The following is a 25,025-nucleotide window of genomic DNA, read 5'->3' as shown; positions in this document are numbered from 1 at the left end:
TTGTTGGGACATAAATCTGTTTACACTGTCACATTGTGGGGACGAAACACAAGTCCCCATAATGTAAATTATGAAAAAATAGGGTGTAGACTTGGGTTAAGGTTAGGGTTAGGCAAGTAAGGGTTATGTTATGTTTGGGTAAGTCTCTATAAAATGTCTCTATAAAAGTAAGTCCCCCAAAGTCTCTCTCTCTCTCACTCTCTCTCTCTCTCTCTCTCTCTGTGTGTGTGTGTGTGTGTGTGTGTGTGTGTGTGTGTGTGCGTGTGCGTGTGTGTGCACACTCTTACTGGTTGCCTTCAGTCTTAATCACTACTCCTTTGGAGAAGTCTGTGATTTCTTTATAGTCTTTCTTCCAGATGAACTGAGAGCCCTCGTTCATTTGGCAGGACTCGAACGACAGAACGATGTCACCTGACTTCTGATCCACAACACAGGACACCTCCTGGGAACCTTGAAAACACAACGACACAGAAACACAGAAAGTATTCATCTTCAAACTGCACCCATTTCAATCTCTGAAAAAAGGCACATGAGGAACATAGTCTATAGATATTTATATTTCAGTGGTTTTTATTATATTTTGATCTTGCCTCCAGCATTTTGAAAACGTGTACATCATTCCAACTTGGCAAAGCCGTGTGTTTCACTACGTTGTCTTTTCAAACAGAGAGTTGGAGATGCCAGATGTAAAATTGTGACACAAATCTGATAATCTCCTGTTTGTGAATAAATGTTACCTGCCACAGCCTTGGCAGTTACGGGGTCAGAGGCCAGTGAGGCCATACCCACTCCTGCAGCGTTGACCCCACGTACTCGGAACACGTAGCTAGTGCCCGCCTCCAGACTTGTTACCTAGGTAACAAACAAAAAAACAACCTGGTGTTGGTGAAGGGAGGAGAGCTCTCATTTTTTGGCATGTAGAGTAACTGTGACATTAACTTTGTCCATTTTTTTCCCCACAACATCAGAAGATCCAGTTTCTGAGATAAAATATTTTGTTGATGAAATAATGACGGCAGTCGTAAATTCTGAGATGTGAAAGTTTTTAAATTTATTGTCATATATTTGCACTCATCCCCATTGGTAATAAATTCATTAATCAAATTTTTATTGACTCATAATAAATCTGTACTGTTTTGCAGCCTATGTTTTATTAGGCCACTAAATATTCTCTGCATTACACATTAATAAAATACATGTAATGTTGATTTGTTAACTGACTTACCAGTGTCACATATGAAATAATTCCCCTAATTGCTGCTACTTTTCATTCTAGAACTAAACATATCTTCCTCCTTCTGCCTGGATTTAACCCAGTAACTGTTTACTTTATCCACTAGGTGTCAGTGTCACACAGTTTAGTGTAAGTGTATCACTGCACTGTACAATAGAGTGTATAAATAAGGAATTTATGGCTTTTTTTTCCAAAAATACAAAGAATTAGACAATTATCTAAATATTTTATTTGATTGATTAACTGATTATATATGATCAACTAATCAGCTAATTGTTGAATTTTGTGTCAAATTGCACTGTACTCAGGTAAAAAATGGAAGAATTTCAGATAAATAATCATACTGGAACCATAAACCAAAGATGCTCTCACCTTGAGGAAGCGGTGACTGACAGCTGTCTGATTGACTGTGGTCCACTCAGAAGTGCCCCTCTTTGCGTACTCAACGTGATAACCTGTGATTGCTCCAGAACCAGCATAGACAGGCTTTTGCCACTCAACCACCAATGAATTATCTCTCACTTCGGTGAAAGTCAGGTCATAGGCAGGACCTAAAGGGAGGAAGGACATTTGAACATGTGTGGACATTTCAATGACAGCATTCACCCCTTTCCTCCCGATGATCAAGTCTATGTGATGGACATCAGCATGTTCTCCATAACCTTGTATAGGTTTCATGTTTTTGGGCAAGTTTCAAAGTTTGTCAGTGAGTCAGTCAGAAGATGACATTTACTAACCAGGCTCCGGCATAGTCCAGGCCTCGCAGGTGAAGTCGGCTGAATGGTTGGAAGCTGATCCGAGGCCAGCCAGGTTGGCTCCGTGCACCTGGAACTGATAGACTGCTCCCTCTGTCAAGCCCTCCACCTGTCAGTAATATATTACCATGGTTATTAACATGCCGGTCATCATGTTAAACAAGCCACTTTCCAAACTCACACGAGCCGACTGTGCACAAAATAACCAGCATGGAACAGTGTAGTGTAGTGTAGTAACAGTTGTAGTAAATGAGCACTTGGTGAAGAAGTTGCTTCTCCAGAGATCCAAACCAAACCATTGAAACAGAGATGTGCGAATGAAGCTTTTTGTTGTAGTATCAGACAAACAATAGAAGCGCTTGCGTCTAATTTATGCTAAAATAGGAGCCCATTCTTTAGTCTTTTGATGTTTGAAGTAAACAGCATACATTATTGTACCTTATAAAGTCTTTCTGTGATTGGCGGGATGTGAATCTCCCTCCACATGGTTGTGCCACTGCGTCTTTTGTCCACATAATACTCCTTGATCTTCGCTCCTCCGGAGTGAAGAGGCTTCTTCCAGTTCAGCACCATTGAATGGCCGTCACAGTTCAGCAATGCAATGTCATAAGGAGCAGAGGGGGTGGCTGAAAAGGCAGTACTGCATTTTAATACTCAGAATTGCTATACTAAAAATAATTCACAATCATCAAAAAGATCATTATCAGCAGATAGTCATCATTATCATCATCCTCATCAGTAATAACCAACCAAAAATATAAAATAATACTGACTGAGGGCAGCCTTAACAGTCAGAGGTGAAGACTCCTGTGATTCATCACTGAGGCCAAGCTCGTTGATAGCCTGGACACGGAACACATAGGTTTCTCCTTTGGTCAGACCACTGACCACAAATCTGCAGAAACAGAAGCACATGCAAAACCCCATAATCCAAAAAAAAAAATCAAAGAAAGACACATTTCTGAGCATATCTGTTTTGTTGAAAACATACTTGGTGTTCCTGTGAGGTTTGTGATTGGCCGAGGTCCAGTCCTTGGAGCCCTTCACACACTGGTCGATGTAGTAACCAATCAGATTATTGGGTTCCTTTGGAGGAGCCCACTGGATGAGGACAGAGGTGTCGGTTTCCCTGGTAGCAATCACCTGCCCGGGAGCAGATGGCACACCTGAAGACAAAATTGACATTAAATCATAAAAATGATAATAGGCAGCCGTAACCATAACAGCTAGTTGTGTGTTGATTGATTCCACCGTTGTAGACAATCAGTGATTTGTGTAACACTGTAAAGACAGAAGCAGACCTTTGAGTTCCAGAGTCTCGATAGGTTCAGTCGGCTCTGATGGCTCACTGTTTCCATAGATATTGGCAGACAAAACTCTGAATTGATATTGTTTGCCCTCTGCCAGGTCGAAGACGGCGTAACGGGGAGATCGAATAGGGACCTGAGTGTTAACACGTTGCCACGCACCGCTGTCCACCAGGCACTGTGAGTTGAGAGAGACAGAGAGAGAAAGCTTGTTTACTGCTCCTATACACACACACACCTTGATATAGATAGGTTAACCTAGACCGTTCACAATAGACTGATCTAGTGCAGTTGATCAGAAAACTGCATGAGGAAAACTGTTGTATGCATTCTACAGAAGAGAAGACTGTATGACCACAAGAGTAGTTTGCCTGATATCAGTCTATTAGCTTTATTAACAATTTGAATCAGTCAGGTTTTAACTTGTTTCTCTGACACCAAAATGTAGGTGTTCAGTTTTAGAAATCAAAATAAATATTGTTTGACCAAATAAACACTGAAAAGATGAGGATTTTTATACCGGAGGAGGGAGGGCCTTTCAAACACAGAGCATGCATTCTTACATTCATAAGTCGTTTGTACAGTGTTGTATGCAAAGCAGCAGTGGTGACAGAATGGCATTTTTTGTTACCTTTTCGATGTAGTACCACATTGGAGCCTTGTTGGAGTATGCAGGAGCTTTCCAGCTCAGAACAACATACGTCCTGTCTGTTTCTGAGGCACGAATTCCTGATGGAGCACCTGGAGGCTTTCCCTCAGCTACAAACACACACACACATACACTTCAAATACATGTCATACACGCAGTTTGTTTGCAACAGATTGCATTCTGTTTCATTAATGTTTTAGACAGCATCCCAATTTATTTGGAATTGGGGTTGCACAATAATACATATAAATGTGTGTCACTTAAAGTAAAAACTCACCTTCCACATCATCATGGTAAGACACAACATCGAGTTTTCCTCCAAGTTTTTTGGCTACAGGAAGATAAAAACAACATAATCACCAATCACCAAGTCAGAAATCACGACTTTAGTTTCATTCCAAAACATATTACAACAGCAGTGGCATTTGACAGGTCAGTGACTAAAGGATAAGGCTTCAAATGATGTAACATAAAGGGAAAAGATGACATTTCTCCACAATAATCCACTGAAACCCACCATGGAGCTTCTCAAACTCAGTGGGGTCCAGTGCAGCGATAGGATCAGACATGCGGGATGCTTTGCTGATTCCGTGCGAGTTGACTGCTCTGACTCTGAAGTAGAAGGAGTGTCCTTCGAACAGCCCGGTCACTGGGTATTTACAAATCTTTATGGGGTGATCATTGCATTGGGTCCAGTTTTCAGTTCCAACCTCACATCTACAAAATTAAGACAAAAGAGACAGCAAAAGGAGTTCAGGAAAGTTCCAGAAAGCACAAAGAAAACCATATTATAGACCCAGGTTTACATGAACAAAGTACTGATTTAGATTTTTTTTGGTTTTGATTGGCAACAATGCCTCAGGCAGTGACCATAACATGTACAAGACATCAAGATCGTCATGTTGTAACAGGTCACAAAGTCTCATCATAGCAAAGGGTGTAACTCTGATGACGATTGCAACAATTAATCTATCTGACAGCACAAGAATAATGGAGGAACTCAGACAATAAAATGAGGACGTATTATAGATGACAGTATAGCGATTAATCGTGCCCAATGATTTAGAATACAGTGGATTGTATGCTGTTAAAGAAAAATTGTTAGAGAAGTGGTCTAGTAGGTGCACAGACATTGGCTACATGGAGACCATCTTTGTTAAAAAATATTAAAGGTAGCTGTAAAATATATGAAAAGTGACTGTTTGATAGTTGGTTTAAACTCCTTTAACTTTGTTTAAGGTAGTTTTGGTTAAATATGTGAGGTACAGAAAGGGTCAATAAGTGCACAGCTGAAAAAGAAGTACAGCAGAATTGTTCACTGTAGAGAAAAATGAAGGATTTCTTGTACCAAAAGACAATAGCCCCTTCATTTCTACAGATAATCAAACAAACTCTATGTGATGACTTACAGTAATGACTTTGTCTTTATGTTGGTCAGTTTATCTATTTATGGTGTTTATATCAGTAACTCCTACTTGTCCACAAAGTATCCCAGGATTGGTCCCTCTGTGGTGGTATTTGGGGGCTTCCATGACACAATGACATAGTCTCTATTAGCATCGTGGATCTTGATGTCCATTGGAGCACCAGGTGCATTGGGGACTGGGGGAGGACCATCTACATGGGAAGTGACACGGTGACATTTAACATATAGGTGAGTAAATAACCTTAGTGACAGAGTCCTGTAAAATTGTCAAGTACGGGCATGCATTATTTTGAAAATGAAATAAAAAGCCAGTCTGATGATGACCCAAGTCATCAGTATGTCTCAGGCTCTCCAGTCACCTGCGACAGAAACAAAAGCACTGTGTTCGGCGGTGCCTCCTTTAGTGACCATGCGCAGTGTGTAGAGGCCTTCATCGTCTTTGAAGAGGTTTGGAAGAGTCAAGGTGGTCACTCCTCTGCCAGTTTCAATCTTCACCCATTTAGAATCAAACAGACGCGTGTCTGCAAATGAGATGGGATCCTGAGTTCAGTCTCGCTTCCTGCATAATCCTTCTCTTATAAACTGCTGTAGCAATATATTATTCTAAATTATACGGGAGGTTGGCTGCATGTAGAGATTTTGAATATACAAGATTAACTTATAATAATTTTCTTTTATACCACATGGTACCTTTATATAATGTCTACAGACACACAGCAAATTAAACTAGTCATGTATTGGGGGTAAATCGCTAGAGTCTATTTAACTACTTTCATTATAATTAATTGGCAATAAAAATAGTGTCCATAACATATTCCCATTTTTCCACTGCTGTGCCTCTGGCTGCATGTCGACTAGATTGGGTCTGGTAGTCGCAGTGGCAGGCAATATATATCACTAGCAATTATAGTGTAATTACTTTGTCATAAAATGCTGCTTTGTAACAATTACCATCTCTATACCACTGTGCCTCAGGCTGCAGGTTGGCCAGGTTGGGGTTCAGGGTCATGGAAGCAGTCAGAGTGGCAGATCCTCCCTCACTAGCAAACACCGGCCCAAACTTCTCCACGAAAGTAATGTTGATCTTAGTGTAATGGATTTTGGGGAGCATGGCAGCTGAGGCATTGGGGGAAGGAAGAAATAGTGAGCGAGAGAGAGATGGGGACATGGTTGGTGGTAGTGGAGTAGTAGTGGTGCTGATCTTGTCAATTCTGGACATATTTACGATGCTCACCTGTGAAGGGCAGCCATGCATATGGACAGGATTCCTCCTCCTGCTTGAACCCTTGAACAGTTAACCATCATTAGCAGCAGTCAGTAGTAATAAAAAAGGCTAAGAAATTGGTGAACAGGCTGACAGATAGCAATGGACAGCAGTAATGGAAAATGTTTATGAAACTCCAGTTAATGTGAATTGAACAGATAAACATTAATATATTGATAATAGGTAATAACTCACAGCTGTCAGAGTTGGCCCTGAGACTCTACATTGAGTGTACCATTAAATGTATCATGTCCAGAAAATAAATATATTTATTGTATATTAAGTACACTAGACATTTTGAGACTCCTATAGGACCCACAGATACTCTCTTGCTACTACAGCATCAGGTAGAGGGCAATCAGATCAAAGGACTTACTCTTGACCACGACAGAGGCCTGACTAGAGGCCTGCCCATGCATGTTGCCAGCCACAGCAGTGTACTGTGCGGTATCGTCAGTTGAGCATCTATAAATACACAATAAAACACAAGTATTCCTTAAATATACCTATTGGGAGTCTCATAGATTCTCATTGTAATCTGATTAAAATATTTCTTAAAACAGATGTATAAATGCTGCAAGGCTCTGTATCACCTTATATCAAGCTCTTCATAATGTTTACAGTCATCTGTAAAGACATGGAAAATGTCTACATCCTAAGCATGCTGTATATCCACAAGGATCTGCTCCACTCAAGTAATGGCTGCGGAGATTTGTCTTTACAAGGTGTATGAAACTAATGCAACAAATGAGCAATAGTTTCCCACATGAATGCATTATAAAATCAGCAGTTTCATCAGCTTTCTGGGTACATTAAGCAATGCTTGGAAAAGACTTGGCACTGGACATATTAGTGGGCTGCAGAGCCAGTGCCACAAAGCCTTAACACGTGCTTGTCTTCTTTGTGAATAGATGACACTTTAGTCCAGTCATAATTGGGTAAATTTCCAGGATAATTTCACAAGAAAATGCTTATTTTACAATCAGATCTGCTGCTGCAAAATCCATGCTGGGATTGAGTTGATCATGTTGCTGCTTTTGTTCCATATGGCCACAGATGTTTGACAATCTCAGCAAGCCCCACGGAAATAGGTGGCATGGACGTCTGGTCTAGACAATCAACTTTTCTAAAACCTTGTATAACGCTACTGCATATCATCTATCATGGGAATTTCAGCCCGTGCAGAATGCGTAGGCTGAAGAAGTCATAATGAGATGACTTTGACATTATTGGCGGAAGTGACTACAGGGGAGCACTCACAGGGAGCTGAGAGAGAGCAGCAAATGTATTCTTATTTTGGATTATAATAGCATTTAGTTAATCCTTCAAATGCACAGAAATGTTTGCACTGCTGAAAGTGTGTGTGTCGAGTAAGGATCCAGGATTGAGTGGTTGGGGGGGGGGGGGTTCTTCATTTCCTCTCTCTGTCATGAGCCTGGCTTAAAATTATGACAAGCCGCTGCTAATTTGCAATTCAAAAGAGATTTTTCTCTTCAGGTCTTCCAGCCTATTTTAAAACTTGGATACTATCCCAAGCTTTTCACAGTGGCAATCTTTTTGACCACTGTGCTTTTTTTTTTACTCATTTAAAACACAGAATTCAGTATAAATGGCAATCTGTCATAGACTTGTTCATTTCTCCAAGGAGTAATGGCTACTGGCTGATCTGTTTGTAAGTAACAGACAGACGGAGATAAAGGTGACTGGATCCAAGGAGAGACTGATGACTTAAAGAATCCTGGAGTATCACGTAGCACTGAGGTCAGCAGTGGAACAGCTGAGCTTCCTAAGACTGGAGGGAGAGCAGTATATGCCCCCTCCCCCCATCTGTAACCACACAGCCTACCCGCAAAGTCAGTCAGCTGACTCTGTCCATATTACTCCACTCTGAATTTGTGTGGCGATCCTGATGAGACTGATGAGACAGATTTTCTGATGGTTCATGGCATAGTCTTGGGATAGATGTTGGCCACTGGCCCAACTGAGCAGCTGTCATGAATAGTTATGTGTCACAGCTAGTCATGAACTACAAACCCAGTAAATGGACAGTTATTTGTACCCTTCAAACTTAATAACCATATTAAATACATTTCCTACTATATTAACCGTTTGATAAACCTGTTTTATATATTTAGACATATACATCTATTCTCTTTCATTGGTGCAGCACTAGCTTTGATAGTGCACTGTGCTGTATCATGTTCCCTTGAAGCTTCCGCAGGTCCAGCTGAAATCAAGCTATAATTAAGGGTTAGTCCAGTGATTTAATGTTGCACTTACATAAAGCTGGAATACTAAAAAAAAGTCCTTACAATGGGTCAAGCATCAAAAACGACAGATCTGCTTAATGCAGCTCAATAGCATCTTTCATTTGATAGATATCTGCATTTTATAATGCAGGTTTTCCGTTAAATACTTTTTTGACTTGCTATACCTTGGGATCTCCAGAGAATGGATTCCACCTTTAGATTCAACCAGGTACCTTCCAGAGGACTCGTCCAGGATCACACCATCTCTATACCTAAAATGTAGGAAAATTACAACTCACCACCATCAAGATATGTGGAAACTCAATGGACTAATTAATCGATTTCGTCAGTTTCCATATTAGATTGCCATGTCAAAAGAAAACAAGTTTTTAGTTCTTACTCACCATTTTACAACAGGCATGGGGAAGCCCTCAACAGTGCAGAAGAGTTTGACTGGAGTGTTTTCAAACACAGTGTGGGATCTAAGTCTGGCCAAGAACTTTGGTCCCCTGATCATAGGCCCCTCACGCACATATTTGTCCAACACCTTCATCCTTACCTGGACAAGAAAACAGAATAAAATAAAATGCACTTCTTACTCCCACACTTCTCAATATTACACTAATACCCTGTTATTATAGCATATTATAACATATTGGCATTGACATGGACATTTTTAGAACAAAGTGCTTCAACTGCCATTGCATCAATATGAGCTCAGATGCGGATAATTACACACAATTTTCATCTAATGTTTATATGCAAAGCTGAATAGAGAAGCTTCACAGATTCTTACCACGTCCTGGATGCGAGCATGTGTTTTGTACTCATATCTTTCCTCCATCGCCTCAGAGCTAAAGACAAACACTGAGTCAGTTTCACTAACAGAAAACAGGAAACAAGGTTTTCCACAGGCTGAGAAATCAGTAAATTCTTAAAAATATTTGTGATTTTGGAACATGTTCCTAGTTATATCCTGTGTGTGGAAAATACCTTGTGATGTTGAGGGTGTTTGGTGCTTATTGACTGTTCAGGTAATCAGGACCCTTCCAAGCCTCCAAAGTAGCTTGTGCATTGTGCTGTGTGCTAGTTTTTTATGTGCCTCAGATATGTGCAACAGTGTGTAGCCAGGGTTCGACATCTAACTCTGCATTGTTTCCTGCTGTTTTTAATATACCATGATTACATTTTTAATTGAAAGAGTAAGAAATGAAGGTTATACATTACAACCCTGGTTCTACGAGCAATAATAATTGGGGCCTCTAGGAAGCTCTGCAGGTTAGCTCACATTTCTCTGAGTGGTTCACTGGAATGTGAAATTATCAGTAAGGTCAATCAGTATTGATCCACCAATCCCACCTAGTACCTGCTGGAACAATGGCTGCTGTACCTCAACCAGGCATTCATAAAGACTGAAGAAGTGGTACTGTGACAAGTTAAGGTTGTTCCTGCATTAGGATTTTTAATTAGATTTGTTATTTTTTAGACACGTTTTTTCCCCTCTGACAAGCATTTAATACTTAAAGGAGTGAGGTCCCCCTTGCCATGACACCAACATAAAGGGTGTACACCCGATTTATGCAAAGAATGCAGCACACTTCCAAACATCTCCATAGTGGGGACAGAAAAATAAAGCCTCTCTGACTGAGCCTGACCTTACACAGCAGGTTATCAACACACACTCACCAGTGACCTCTGCATGAAGGGGAAAGATGTGACAACAAGGAAAAGTGGGCTCGCAAGGTTCACATTAGAGAGGCTAAGCACCACAGAGAGAAGTTTTTGTTACAGGGCGTATTGGATCTCACCTGGTCATCTGAGCTTTTGCCCTCTGGAGGGTTTGCACCACAGAGCTACCTTAAGTTTCTGATGCAGCAGCATCATAAGCTTTAGATGTAGTTATTATTGTCTGTCTGTGCACCATTGGGCATGAAAAACAAGCTCAGGCTTACAGTATCTCAAATATAAATATTTAACTTAAAAATACCTATGACCTGCCTTTATAATCTGTAAGAGCAACTTTTTTTGCCATTCTTGTAATGCACCATTGTTACTAACAATGATAAATCACAAGTCCCTTCCTGTTTCTCTTTTTGCACATAGTTAAATCCCATATTCAGCAGACTATGCCCCTGAAGACCTAATCCATGAGAGGCTGCCCCAGAGCTGGCCTGTTGCCTGAGTGCTGGCGATTGTCAACAGCAGAGAATTAACCAGCTGCTGTGAGTCTGTGTCTATCATCGCTGTTGTCCAGGAAGCCTCCAGGACAGAAGTAGTCCCACCACTGCCACTGGAAAATAGAGGGGAGTGCCCCGCAGTCCAGAAGTGAGGGCCATCCTGACAAGCTGCCAGTGACGGCCGAAGCAGTTGGTGTAGGGACCACTGTGACACTGACACCAAGGCAGGAGGGGGCTGTGTTGCATATTAAGAGAGGAAGATGAGGCCGTCCTTGACCGAAATGTCTTTGTGTTGCAGGTGGATGCCAGGTGGGGGTATGATGACCATTTACACAGCCTGTGGGATTTGTGGGTTCGTCCTAATTGGCGAACCAAGTAGCATGCAAATTTCCGTGTGCTGCCCTGTAGAGGATAGTTTTCAGCATTGTATAGTTAACTTGTATTTCATCAGCAAGTCAGGCAGTCGTGCTGAGGGCACATTACACACACAAAGAGAGGAAATCTGTTAGAGAGGCCAGCTCAATATGAGCACAATCACTACATGAGTAAAGCTGCTTATTAGCAAAATAAAAAAAGAAGCAAGAAAAAGTGAGCAGCAGCAAGAATAAGATTTTTTAAGTGGGAAGTATAGACAGGAAACACACGGCCAGAATACCTTCTGGTACTCCTCTTAAATAACACAAACAAACAAACACATACATAAACACTGTAACAGCTGCTTAGTTTGTTAGCAAGAGATTTTCCCCCATGGTGTTGCACTATCTAGAACTGACACTGTTTGTAACAGTGAAAACTGTTGTTTTTAACTTGATCCTAAAAAATCCTGTTTTTCCAAAACGGAATATTTGCTATTTTATAATACAGCTTTCCAGAGATGCCTATGGTCATATTAATATAAGTCATACATGTCACTCTGCATCAAAACCGTCCAGTGGTGATTTGTATTGTATCTGAGGAAAAGGTGTTGGTGCCAGACTTTTGCTGCTTAAAAGTTTGAACAGCTTCTCTGAAGCATGAGAAAAATATAAAAATTGAAATGCAAATCCAGTCTTCACAGTCTTCCTCGACCTGCTCACTGGTGTGTGCTCGCAATATGTGGGACCATCATTAAAACTGTGCAGTTCACTCACTCGCACTGCTATGCATTGCAAGTAGGTTTCAGCGTTTCAACAGAGCACAGTGGGCTAAAAGGAGGCAGGAAGTGTCCGATTTGGTTGGGATTTGGTTTGTAGCCAATAATGATCAAGTGAAAAACGACAAAATTGGCCCAGATATGGATTTCTGGAATCAGCTTAGGACATCCGTTGTGAAAGTTTAACTTGGGGTTAGTTTGGTCTTAGTGTTAGCTTAATGTAAACCAGTTTAGCCTTTCTTTTTTAATCTAGTCTGGGGTTTTAAACTCAGTTATTTTTGCTATATTTAGCTCATATAGCAAAATTGGCAGAGTTAGGAAAGACAAGGCTTATTGCTACAACAATACTGCTGTTAATGTATATATGATTAAAGTTTTAGTTATAAGTACGAATGGTAGCATTAGAATGGCACATGTACCTGCTGTATTCTTTAACCACATATTGGCTCTGTTTATGGTGGTATTCATGGTTGTAATTCCCACGTTTGATCCACACTGACATGGTGACACTGTAGATACTGACCTGTTGGACCAGCAACAAACACACACAAAGACTCACATTGTAACAAAGTACAGTAGATCGTCACTTACAAGACAGACCAACAACACAGTGACACCGACATACACAAACAGAAGGGCTACCAACCCTAGAGGACTGTCAAAGGGACTTCAGGAATTAGATGTAGCCTCATGATGGTAAATGAAACGTAAAGAGATGAAAGAGATGGTTAATATTCTTGAGTTTGGGGCTCATGACCAATGCACAGTAAGAATAGTGGACAATATACTTGTGTTGACTGACTCACAGCCTGCAAAAAGAAAAGCTCTCCTGGAATTTGGAACATGGAGTTGGAAACACTGTCACATACCCAAACACACACACACACACACGCACACACACACAGACACAGACAGCTTCAGGGATGACAAGGTGACACTATATTGATTTAAAGACACCAGCAACACAACACACGTGCACACATACATAAAGAAAAGGCACGGACTTGGTCTATTGTTGGACCGGTGATGTATATGACAGTACAGCTGTACCCAATATAGTCCGTCAATTTGACAGCTCCAAATGTGAGAATTTTCCACTTTAAAGACAAAAAATGAAATAAGACTAAAGGAAACATGAAAGGAGCGTGTGCTCTTCAAAATAGAGCTCCGATCATAGCAAGTTTCTGTTATTTACATACCATAACCTGCACTAGCAACAAAACTGAACATGGCACAAATCCAACACTGATGATATTAGCACTGGTACAGGAAAGAGAAAGAATGAAAGAAGGTGACACAGGTATCACTTACAGCTACGTTTCTTCAAATGTGCCATCAAAAACATTTGGATACCTCACGGCTGTTTGGCTAAATAAACCTCCACGCAAAAAAAAAACAAAAAACTAAACAATTCAGCAACTTAAAAAAGCTTTCTGTAGAGGTTCCACCATTTGTGAAAGTGCATCTACTTGCTTTCGTGGAGTTAAATAGACTGACTTTAATTTATACCAAATAGAGTCAAGGAGAGGCATCAGCAATATCTCACTTAGACTGCATTGATTTGTACTTTTTTTTTCTTGTTAGCTATCTGTCTGACAGACATGTTTTACAGTACACACATCAAAAGCAAGAGCACAACTTTGTCTTACATAATGCACACATAGCGGCGTTGGAACATAATTGCCTTACGTCACCCCGGTCCTCAGAGACCAGAAATAAGGTCATCTGAAACATAACGCGACTGTCCCTCCCCATCCTCTCCCTGAAAGCTACTGAGACGTGCTGCTCTGGCAAAGACATTCTGGTCTCCACATCTCTGAAACACTCGCCCCAGCTTCAGGGTCACCACACCTATCAACAGAGCCGGCTTAACTCGCTTGTAATGCCCCCAAACTGCCAATCAATCAGCCAGTCGATCAGATAGATGAGATGAAACCCCTGATATCTAACCTCTGATCTCAAAAGTCAATAATGGCTTAAATTCCTGCTTGAATCATCTGGTTGTGCAGTAGAAAAGGCCTTAAAATCTGTGTTCTGTGGTTTCACACACCAACAGTGTCTCAGAGCTGGACCACTAAAATGACCCAAGTTGCTTGTGAGTAAGTTTATTGCACCCTCTAGAGCAGATCACACAAAATCAAAGTAACAGACCTGACAAGACTCTATGCTTCCTACGAAATTAAGCATTAAACTCAACTGCTCTGAGGCAAGTGGTTACTGTAGGCAAGTCAGTGTTCTAGTGTTTGGCCAGTTCTTCCCATCAGTGCTATAGCCTCTGTCTGTACTGTAACAGCACAAATGCCTGCCAAGTGACACTCGAGCCTCTCCGTCTGTAACAGTAAACCTCCAATATTCCCAACCATAACCGTACAAACCTCTAAAATTCTGAAGCTTGATCGTACACTGTTGCTATTCTGATACACTGGCTGTGTGCTAACAAGTGGCAGTGGTAGAACAATGGAATAATAATGGCTCATTGCATTATACATTTTTTTTTATTATTTATTTAAATTGGAGGCAACACATTCTGAGTCCCCAGACTGAACACCAGCAATTTCTACACTGAGGCAACAGTCACAACCAAATTTGAGTGTCCAGTGAGGGTCCAGTTAACCAACTAGACTCCTACCATGATGAACACACAGGGAAACATGCTCTATATCTGTCCTGTCTCTAACAGGGTAATTATGGCCAGTATCCTCAAAGCAGTGGTAAACTCATTTATTCCAAATGAATAGCTGCACATCCTTTGTGATTCATATGTCCTATCATTCATCACTCAATGTTTTCAGCGGCCATGCAACATCCCTTGGTCGTACCCAAATCTGCTCTCTATTCCTCCATCCCACCGCTCCCACCTGTTGCACTTGGCTTTGAAACAAGGTAAATTGAACAGGTGAGGATACAGAGGTGACAGCAACAGAAAGAGAATGAAATTGTAGTTTTTCTTACCCCTTGAGATTTCCCTTGCAGCGACTTTGGTTGTCAGCCTGAATCCACAGGGAGTCAGCCTAAACCAAGTACCAGGCCAGCAAAACCACCACCCGTCTCCAACCGACCCCCACAGGCCTCTCCCTGAGGCCTTAAAAGGAGAGAGAGCTGCCTATATATAACCAGTATCCTTCAAGACTCGGGGCCACTAGAACCAGGCAACTATTTGATGAGCAGAGTTTGCTCTCTGCAGTTTTTAGTGGAAGCCACTTTAGCCCAATTGCTGGTTTCTGACATGTTATGTTACAACTGATGATTAACATCAGTTAATCATCAGTGCTACAAACAGCTACAAACAGCCTGCCCTTTCTTCGATACCACAATGGCACATTTTGAATAATAAAACATATTAGACAGCATTTCAGAGCTTATAGAGCATGCACCTTTAAATTCAGACAACCAGTTTTAAACTAAATGTTTCATTTGCAGTTTCACATATACATTTAAAGCATTCTAGCAGCACTTTAGACAGTACTGAAGTTTCTTCCTCTCTAAGATCTTTCTCCATATGCACTCAGAAACATCTTGAGACACTGTGTCGCATGCTGAACTTTGGCCAGGACCTATTTATAAAACTAGCTACAGTTACAGCTAGACTATTCCTGACACAGTGGAGAAGCTGTGAAACGCATTTCGCATCTGAGGCGAATTTATGTGATGGGACAACATGGAGTTTCATTTGAGGAAATGGAACGAGAGAGAGAGAGAGAGAGAGAGAGGCAGGATGGGGGCTTGGGGAGGAGTGTGTGATGTGTGAGTGATGTAGATAGATAGAAGAGTGTGAGAGAAAGCAATCAAAAAGGATATTAACACTAATAAACACTAGTAAAGAAAGGTGAACAGCGGTGATGTTATTGTCGTTTTCTAATCAAGAATAGAAATAGATGCAGTATATAGAAGGAAAATCCTACAGGGGCTGACTTCCACAAGAAAAAGGACTCAAAAGGTGCCATCACCCACCCAATTGCATGTAACAGTTTTTGACATGCAAGATTAAATTCTAAACAAAGTCATAAATGCATGGAAAACATCTTAATTAATTATAAATATGAAGTATATTGAAAGCGTGAGTTTACATTTTGTTGAGCAGTTAAACTGAGAGTCACCAGGAGTAAAGTCAGTATATCATGCCTTAATAAATCTTCGGTGTTTACATGGGCAGAGAATCATTGTACTTCTCTGCACTGTTGTAATATTTATTTTCTCATCCTCTCCATGTGGTCCTGCATGTATGTGCCTGTGGTAGAAACAGAACTGACGTCTGTCTGTGGTCGCAAAGAGCCCTCTGTTGGTCATGTGGTAGTACACTCTGTATCCAAAGACCAGCGATAACTGTTGTATATTATGCCGCCGGCTGACAGCGAGACGTGGGGAAGCCAGAACTCCAGGGTAATGAGGTGGAGTTAAATTTTCAGGAAGTTGACAGAGGAAGAAAGAGCATTGAAGATTGACCGTACATATACAGCTTTGCTGTATGATCCAACTCTGCTTCTTCCACATTCTGAAAATTTGACTATTCTAGGTAACACTTCTTGACATTGCAGTTCCTGGAGGCCCAGCAAGATGAAATATTCTTTCATTTTAGTTTCCTGACATGCTTAATTTTATACATTGGCTTATAATGAGTCATTATTTAAAAGGAACCCCTGGGCGCTTCATATATTTAATAAGTCAGGCCTGTTCGATTAACTTTAAATTTTGAATCGTTAGTGCAGAGCACTTTACAAGGTGAAATGTCTGACTGAATCTTTGTCTTGGAGAAACACAAGGCAGCAGTGCAATACCTTAAGTGGACTGTTTCTACATGTAGACTCTTTCAATACACCAATTTCTGCCAACAAAACAAAACTGTACTATAAACTGTAGCCATCAAGTACACAGTAGCATTATTTTGATTTTGGATTTACACTGACCAGGATATGAGACATTTTTACACAAAATTCTACTGGCCCTTTCCAGTGGGCAGTGGTGAGGGAAGTATGTTTCTTAAGTAAAAGTATCCAAGTATAATCAGCAAAATGTACTAAAAGTACCAAAAGTTAAAATATTTATGATACTGTCACCTGGTCCCTGGCTGTGTTTTACTATTATATCTGATGTTTTTGTTCTATTAGGACTCAGAGTCAATTAAAATTATTTTAAAACAATACATACATACCAAACTATGAATTATTTATTTTCAATTTATAATAAGAAGAATACTAACACTAGTACTACTAATAATAAAAATTGCATTCTACATTATCATACAAGCTGTCTTGAAAGGAAAGTTTGAACATTGTTACGTGAGCGAGACCTCACTCCACGGCATAAGGAGAGGGAGCAGCCGGTGGGCTCCAGATGGTAAAGGAAGCCACTCATCCTCCTACGTGATGACGTAGGACGACTGCGCTGCTCATGATTGGTTGAACCGACAGACAGGTAGTGGAGTGGCTGTCGGACGTAAACTACGTATGGACATAAACAAGACTGTTCCTTACTACTGTATCCTGGGTAATGGACTAACCTAGTTAGGTGGTTAGCGGCGTTCGGCTAACGGCAACATATATTTGGTGAGACCATTTTAAACATTACACTTGTTTAAGCCAACGGTTGTTCGGTTAAGACTGAAGTTCTGTTTTAATCTTTCTTGTTGTTGTAGGGGTTTATCTCACTAAAGGCTGGCTAGTTTAGCTGTCTTGGCTAACGTTTTTACAACTTTAATTACGTGCTGTAGCTTTGGTTTATGCTAATGTTAGCTACTATACAGAACAACGTTAATTTCTAGTGCCCGACTGTTGACTTCGCAGTTGTCCCTGCTTTTTAAGTGACAGTTCAGTCCTTATGCGCTCGATCGATTTTACAGGACATACTTCTTTAATTGAAAAAGTATATCAAAAACTGTCCCATAAATATACAAGTTCTGTTTCAGCTGAGCATGTTACCATGTTATTGCTAGACATCATTTTCTCCCTCAGGTTCTACGCTGTTGGTTGTAGGAAGTAGTTTCGAGCCGATTTAAGTCACGTGAAGACGTCTTGAGCTTTGTTGCTGGCTTTGCTGCTTGTGGCAAGTGACGTTATGCAGAACTTTCTTGGTGTTGTCGTTCCAGTCTGATTTATGGCACAGAACTGCACAATTTAGCACAATTTGAGATAAATTGCCCTGTGATAATTACTTTTGTCACTTTCAGAATTGGCTAATTTATTGTGGCGTTAGAGCTATTGTTGCCCCCATAATTGATGGGAATTAGGATACTGTTTGCTAAACTTGCCCAGGTAATTTATGTGCATGCATGAGCTTTCAAATGCGTTTATGTTGTTGTGTATATGAGGGACAGAATGCTGGGTTAAAGGTTTTCATTGATTGCCTAATTAAGTTGTCACATGAGGTTTACATCACCACTCACTTCTCCTAAGGGAAGCCACTACCTGTTTTTCTCTACGTCAGTCATAGTGCTCACTGAACCAGTCTAACATCTGCAATTTTAGTAATATATGCTTTCATAAAAATGAATTATTATTGTTTTAATGAACTCATTCATTTATTTACTTTAGATAATTCTACACTGTAGATGTTGTTTTAGTGTTGTGTTGCAGAAACCTGGGATTATTCTGGTGTTCAATGCTGAGCTCTGGATAAAAGCAGCTGTCAATGTACAATTCTGTTATCTTTATTTAGGTCAGACATGAGGCTGTGCTCTCCTCTTCTGCTCTGCCTGGCAGCAGCCCTGTCCTCTGCCTTTGTGATTTCACCTCCGTAAGTGCAGCAAAAATAATGTATAGATGAATGTAATAGTAGATGGACTAATGAACTCTGCTATCTTCTGCTTTTCCATTTAAATGTCTCGCGCTCCTATTGCAGACACATGTGGACCAAACTGATCCTGACCCACCACTGGCCAAGCACCTTCTGTAGTGTGAGTTTCTTCCTGCCTTTAATTATTTATTTATTAGTTCTCTCTTATTTTGAACTTTTTAAATATGCAGTTTTTTTCACAGAACACAAGTTGATATATCACCACAGGAAAAGCACAGGTTTTATTAAAAAATACTAATTATTTCCGTTTAGCTTCTGGAATAGGACAGAGCCATCATTAATTATTGGATTATTGGAATATTATTTCCTACTATAACAAGTCAAAATATCTGCTGTGTAAAAAGGACAAATTGTACTACATCCAGATTTGACTCCATTTCCACATTCTTCTGTTATTCCTTCATTTGTAGAATGAAAAGAGGGAAAACCTTCCTTATTTCTATATCTCTGTGTCTGGCTAAATCTATTCCTGCACCAGCCAAGATGAATATACCTCTGCACCAAAGCAGGTTAGCTGTAGATTAAAATGGGTTCTGTATGTCAGAGACAAAACACATTAATCACTGATTGTTTCCTGGATACTCTGCACATACTGTAGGTTTAGATTAAGAGTTAGCCTAGTATATGTTGTGACAAACTGAGGGTAGTGTGGATAGCTAATAATTATCCAACAGTTACACTAAGTTTTTTAATAACATGGTGTGCCATTTTAAGAGAATATTGCCCTCTTACATTGCAGATGAATGTTACCTGTATACTCTATCACTGAGTCAACATTTAATACTGATATATCATGTGATGTCTGTGAGTCACAAGACTGGCTGTGTGTGAACAATCTGGTTTGATTGGGCAGCAGTCTGTGAAACATTCTGTGAGGATGCAATTATAATCATTCCATATGTCTCGACACAACACATACATGCCTTACTTTGTGCTTTTTGACCTCACTTTTCTTGCTTGTTTTGCTTTCCTCAGAACCTCTCTGATGGTTCAAACCTTCAAGTGACATGTGGTTTTGTATCATGTGTCTGGCTTTGTGTTAGCAGCAAATGTCTGGTTTGCCAACATTGTGGTCTTGGTATGAAAAGTGTCTGGGGTGAAAACTGTTTATGCTGTGTATTTGCTTTGGGTCTCATTTGCTTAATGACTGAAAAAGTTTCAAGTATCAGAAGAAGAAGAAGAAATTTTGATTTCCAAGACTCAAGACTGAGCAGATAAAAGTATAGATCCTAAACTGCAAATCACAACATTGCTGCAATTCTCCTTTTTACTCAACCGTGACATTCCTCAAAATAAAGCAAAGAACTTTATTTTAGGTTGTTGACGGAAAATACAATATGCAATACATTTGTGTGCATTTTAGCCTTTTCCTAATCTCGCACCTTCATTGCTGTTGTGACAGATTTCAGCTCAGTGAGACACTATCAGATGAATATTTGTCAATATTAATTGCCAATAACAATTACATTTTAGGTTTATGTGTTCAGATGGGATAACAATACTTTTTTTTTTTAATTTCAGATGGAACACTGTCATCCTAACATTAGCTACTGGACACTGCATGGATTGTGGTATGTATGTGTGTGTGGTTTTTAATTAGATAAGAGTGTGTTCTTTTGTCAGTCAGCGTTGCAAATGGCTGTAATACCTGTTTTCACTACCTCATTTTTGCTCTCTGCAAGTGAGTGACACAGAGAAAGTGAGATATCTAATATTGTAAATCTGTCTGTTTTCCAGGCCAGATAAAGGTGTTGCCTGCAATTCATCATGGCATTTCAACTCGTCTCAAATACAGGTACAAAACAGTTAGACTGAGTGTGTCTTGAAACTCATATGTCATTTATCTTCTTCCGGCGACATGTTAATCTGTAGTTATTTTAATCTGTGGAGAGGGAACATGAACAGACACTGGTTTACACCGATCACAATAACTGGCAGGATAAAAATGAGAAAGAAGAACAAGATAGTACTGAATTCATCAGAGTAGTGCGATTAAAATCTCCTTTAATCTAAAGCACAAAAAATCAATATAGACAGTAAAATCTGGCATTACTGAGTGGGAAGGGAAAGTCATGTTTTTCTTCTCATTTGCTACAAATGGTACACTAATGAATAAAACAAATCTGTTTTGGGGTGCATGTTTTCAGGATTTGCTTCCAGACATGAGGAAGAGTTGGCCTGACCTTCTCAACCCCTCGTCTGCTGGATTCTGGTATTACATCATCAATTCTTCAGCTTTTTCTGCCTGTCAGTCTGTCTGTGACTCTTTTTAGTGGGTGTGTTCTAGTTTTATATGCTACAGCAAGGTACTACCACCAGATCATCTTACGTGCTGCTGCATTTTTTGTCTGGTTGTCAATATGTCATCAAGTGTCAATAAGTGCTGTACTGTTATCTGATAGGGCTGATTATGGTCATGAGTGTTAATGTACTTTGCTTCACTATGACATGTCTGTACACTTTTAAATGTTTGTGATCTTAAAGACAATATGATCATCTTACCTTATTTCAGACTAGGAGTAATTTTTTTCTATATCTTTTTGTACATAGGTATCTGAGTGGATTTATTTTCTTAAGAGTCACAAACTTCAACCTCTGCATGGTTACAATAACATATTTCTGTTTTTTTCTGACACCAATATTCAGCAATATTCTTTCCTTTCCTGTTTCCTTTCATGGTATATCTAGTCACTCGATAAAGATGGAAATGCACTATTAGAGGGGTGTCGTGCATTTATCCATTGACTTTTATAGTTGTCAACAGTTGTTTAAGCGCACTGTGCTCACATAATAATTGTTAACCAGTTTTAACTACAGGATCATATTTAGATTTCACCACATTCTAGTAATAACAATCAAGCAAAGAGATACAATTGTGATTGATCTGACATGGCTTAGTGAAGGGGCAAGAGATTTGGTTCCCAAACCCCAGCACAATACAAGATATTGTGTTTCGCCTACTCATGAAGACCTCCCAGCGGAGATGCTCCATGGTCTTGAAATCAGTCATCACTCTGCAAACTGACATGATAATAATCATGGTGTGTGTTCCCAGCTTCAGTTTGTACATGGTAACAGTAAAACCTGTCACACCTTATTTGTCTGTTTCAACAGGAAGTATGAGTGGCACAAACATGGTACATGTGCAGCCAAAGCAGCTTCTCTGAACAGTCAACATAAGTACTTCGGCAAGGCGCTGGAACTTTACCATAAAGTGGATTTGAACAGGTACAGCACAATTTCACACAATCACACCCCAACACGTGCACGCAAACGCACCTCTGTCCTCAGAAACAGTGTCTCATTTTTTAGTTCTTAGTCTGTCTTGATGTTCCTGTTAATCCTGCACATGTTGACTGTTCACAGTCTGGTTCATGGAAACAAAAAAACCCAAAGCCTCAAATAGAAATCTTTGTTTGTTATTGTAGCATCCTGCTGAAGTTTGACGTCACCCCTTCTGACAAATACTACTCAGTAGGTTTATTTATATTTTAACGTCAAATTGTGGTAAATGAAAAATCTCACATATTAGTGTTATGTAAGAAATAATCTGTGGCATGAGAGTGCCTCTCACTGCTGCTCTGTCTCTGCTCCCAATGTGTCCATGTGAAGTTTTCACAGATTGAAGGGGTCATAGAGAACTTCTACGGCGTCAAACCTAAGATCCAGTGCGTCCATCCGTCAAAGGTATAAAAAATGCCATTGAAATAATGAAATGATAACTTGCTGTTTGTGTTTTCAATGGTCATGCTTCTCTTTTATGTGTGTGAGAGTGTGTGTGCGTATCAGATACCTAGTTGGGTGAAATTGTATGTTTCTGTTTTTCACAGAATGCTGATGTCCAGATTTTGGGGCAGATTGAGATCTGTTTCAGCCCTGACTTCACCCTCTTGGACTGTGAGAAACAGTTTACCATGGAAACCGCATCTAAGGGAGACTGGGACAATCCCATGGCTGTTGACAAGGCCTCTGGGTTCAGTGTGTGTGACCATGATATGCCAGTGTACTACCCACCTCTTCCATAAAACGCATACACGCGCAAAGAAATGCAACACACACTATAACCAAACCTTTACACACAGAAAGACGGACAACCGTACTCTTTGTGTACCAGTCAACTGTAGCATGCACACACACACTAACTGTTCAGGCTTCACAATGAACATCATAGCTTTAATGATAATGTATGTCAAATGTAGCCTCATACAGTCAGAGCAGTCTGAAAATGTTCTTTACTTAGAAAAAGTCACCATTAAGGGCATTGTTCTTTTTATATCTTGCAAACACCAGGACACACACACCCACACTCTACTACTACTTAGTGCTTTAATGGAATTAGGTCCCTTCCTGACTCTTACTAGCAGATGAATCTGATCTGCAGCTCAACAGGGGGCATCGTGGTGACTTCAGGTTAGGCAGACAGGCAGTTTACTGTGCCTGTGTTGTTATTGACTGTCACGATTTTATACCACATTTGTGTGCCTTCTCTTTTTATGCGGGGGTGATTTGATTTTTTAGTTATTACATATATGTCTTTTCAGCAGCATAAGTAAATCCAATCAATCAAAATAGCAGGTGTTCTTTATTATTAAATCACTACAGAAATCATATTAGGTAACTACATATTTTTGTGTTTTTTGGGCAGCCAACACTGCTGGTTTCCATCAACATCCACATCTGTCAGACATTCTAAACGAGTGGCTGTTCTCATTAGCTGCCTTCTGATGTTTGCCAAGTACATAGGCCATTTTTCAGTGTTATGTTGCAGGCCTAGCTCGGTCTGTGTCTATGTTGCTTAAAGAGGACTGTTAGTGACATTCGTGAGCTAAACAGTATTTTATAAATTATGTATAGCCTAGAAAGTAAACATAGTGTAATGGTATGTAGAGTAAATGATTCAGTTTCTTATACATAATTGATTTTTAATTGGCCCAAAAACTCAGAACCACTCCAAACACGATGTATCACTATGTCACACAAGCTCATGAACCAGTATTTCTGCCTGTACGGATAAAGTGCTTGTTTCTCAAGGACGTAACAAACATTTTGGTAGACACTATTTAATTCCCCACTAATGTGTGCAATAATCTGTTTTCGGCGGTGCGTTTTTGTGCTGAGATTCCTCAGTTCAAGCTGGTAAATCATCATTGTCACAGTGGACAAATGATTTCTGAAATGATTGAAATGAACAACTGTTCTGTCTTTTGTCAATGTCAATAAAACAATCAATATGTAGTGAGTCTGCCCTCTAGTCATCAGTGAGTTATTATGTAACACGCAACATTGATTAAAGTCTACCTATTTACATTTTTAATTTATGGAACTGAAAGTCAGCCAATAAACAGAGAAGGACCATCTGGGATCAGGATGCTTTTAAACAACATCCTCTGTCTGTATGTCTGTCTATGCATGGAGTGTGATATAACACTATTTTTGAGCCTCTCTTCTCTTTCTATCTGTCCAGATCTACTCAGTGTGCATGAATATTCATGTTGTGATCTCCTTACAGAGCTATAATCCTACCAGGACAAAGACACCAGTCCATAATCCCGAATCTCCTCCCACCGCAGATTGACTAAACACATCTGATTACATATTCAATAGTGCTAAAATGCCCTCAAAATACATGCCAGCTATATTCTAAATGTGGTCCAAATCCTGTCAAATACATGAAAACAGTAGTATGAGCTCTGTTTTTAGTGACGTTCCAAGTTTGGGGATCATGGTTTAAGCGTTTGAGGTGAATTATCCTGGCTGAAGAACTTGAAACCTTATTTTAGAGAAAATTATAGCTCAGGTCAGCTACGGACACTTGACCCCCAGGTGGAGCAGCAGGCCTGATTTAGCCCCTGCTTCCATCTAGTAAAGCCCCCTTCCTCTCTCACTTCCCTTGGTTTTTATTACCCTCTCTCTCTCTCTCTCTCTCTCTCTCTCTCTCTCTCTCTCTCTCTCTCTCCCCCCCCTTATGTAACACTGCAGTTCTGCAAAGCTGCTGATGTGACAGATCCAAGTACCTCCACACACACACACACACACACGCCCA

The 25,025-nt window shown here is 40.1% G+C and overlaps 2 protein-coding genes across 2 annotated transcripts in view; one reads left to right on the top strand and one right to left on the bottom strand.

The window, feature by feature from the left end:
- Window positions 1–15,225, bottom strand: part of myom2b (myomesin 2b) — a 30,640-nt gene extending 15,415 nt beyond the window's left edge. The window contains exons 1-21 of the mRNA XM_041954528.1: window positions 15,146–15,225; window positions 12,613–12,716; window positions 9,681–9,738; window positions 9,289–9,443; window positions 9,070–9,156; window positions 7,012–7,100; window positions 6,606–6,656; window positions 6,323–6,487; window positions 5,731–5,892; window positions 5,421–5,562; window positions 4,463–4,662; window positions 4,223–4,276; window positions 3,928–4,055; window positions 3,291–3,474; window positions 2,981–3,155; window positions 2,763–2,884; window positions 2,428–2,615; window positions 1,972–2,098; window positions 1,607–1,785; window positions 738–852; window positions 288–450 (exon numbers count right to left, since the gene is read on the bottom strand). Of these exons, the coding sequence (XP_041810462.1) occupies window positions 288–450; window positions 738–852; window positions 1,607–1,785; window positions 1,972–2,098; window positions 2,428–2,615; window positions 2,763–2,884; window positions 2,981–3,155; window positions 3,291–3,474; window positions 3,928–4,055; window positions 4,223–4,276; window positions 4,463–4,662; window positions 5,421–5,562; window positions 5,731–5,892; window positions 6,323–6,487; window positions 6,606–6,656; window positions 7,012–7,100; window positions 9,070–9,156; window positions 9,289–9,443; window positions 9,681–9,738; window positions 12,613–12,695 (2,627 nt within the window). The 5' untranslated portion in view covers window positions 12,696–12,716; window positions 15,146–15,225. The remainder of the gene's footprint in view (window positions 1–287; window positions 451–737; window positions 853–1,606; window positions 1,786–1,971; window positions 2,099–2,427; window positions 2,616–2,762; window positions 2,885–2,980; window positions 3,156–3,290; window positions 3,475–3,927; window positions 4,056–4,222; window positions 4,277–4,462; window positions 4,663–5,420; window positions 5,563–5,730; window positions 5,893–6,322; window positions 6,488–6,605; window positions 6,657–7,011; window positions 7,101–9,069; window positions 9,157–9,288; window positions 9,444–9,680; window positions 9,739–12,612; window positions 12,717–15,145) is intronic.
- A 2,503-nt stretch (window positions 15,226–17,728) lies between these two features.
- On the top strand, window positions 17,729–24,316 carry rnaset2 (ribonuclease T2). Its single transcript, XM_041937066.1, has 10 exons — window positions 17,729–17,736; window positions 18,845–18,922; window positions 19,028–19,082; window positions 20,504–20,553; window positions 20,720–20,777; window positions 21,130–21,194; window positions 22,097–22,210; window positions 22,411–22,456; window positions 22,595–22,669; window positions 22,813–24,316. The coding sequence occupies exons 2-10, from the start codon at window positions 18,852–18,854 to the stop codon at window positions 23,005–23,007; spliced, it is 729 nt and encodes a 242-aa protein (XP_041793000.1). The 5' UTR covers window positions 17,729–17,736; window positions 18,845–18,851; the 3' UTR covers window positions 23,008–24,316.
- The last annotated feature ends 709 nt before the right edge of the window (window positions 24,317–25,025 follow it).

Source organism: Chelmon rostratus, chromosome 1 (genome assembly GCF_017976325.1).
Source record: "Chelmon rostratus isolate fCheRos1 chromosome 1, fCheRos1.pri, whole genome shotgun sequence".
Classification (NCBI taxonomy): domain Eukaryota; kingdom Metazoa; phylum Chordata; class Actinopteri; order Chaetodontiformes; family Chaetodontidae; genus Chelmon; species Chelmon rostratus.
The sequence above is the reverse complement of the archived record's forward strand: the minus strand, read 5'-3'. Positions and strand labels throughout refer to the sequence as shown.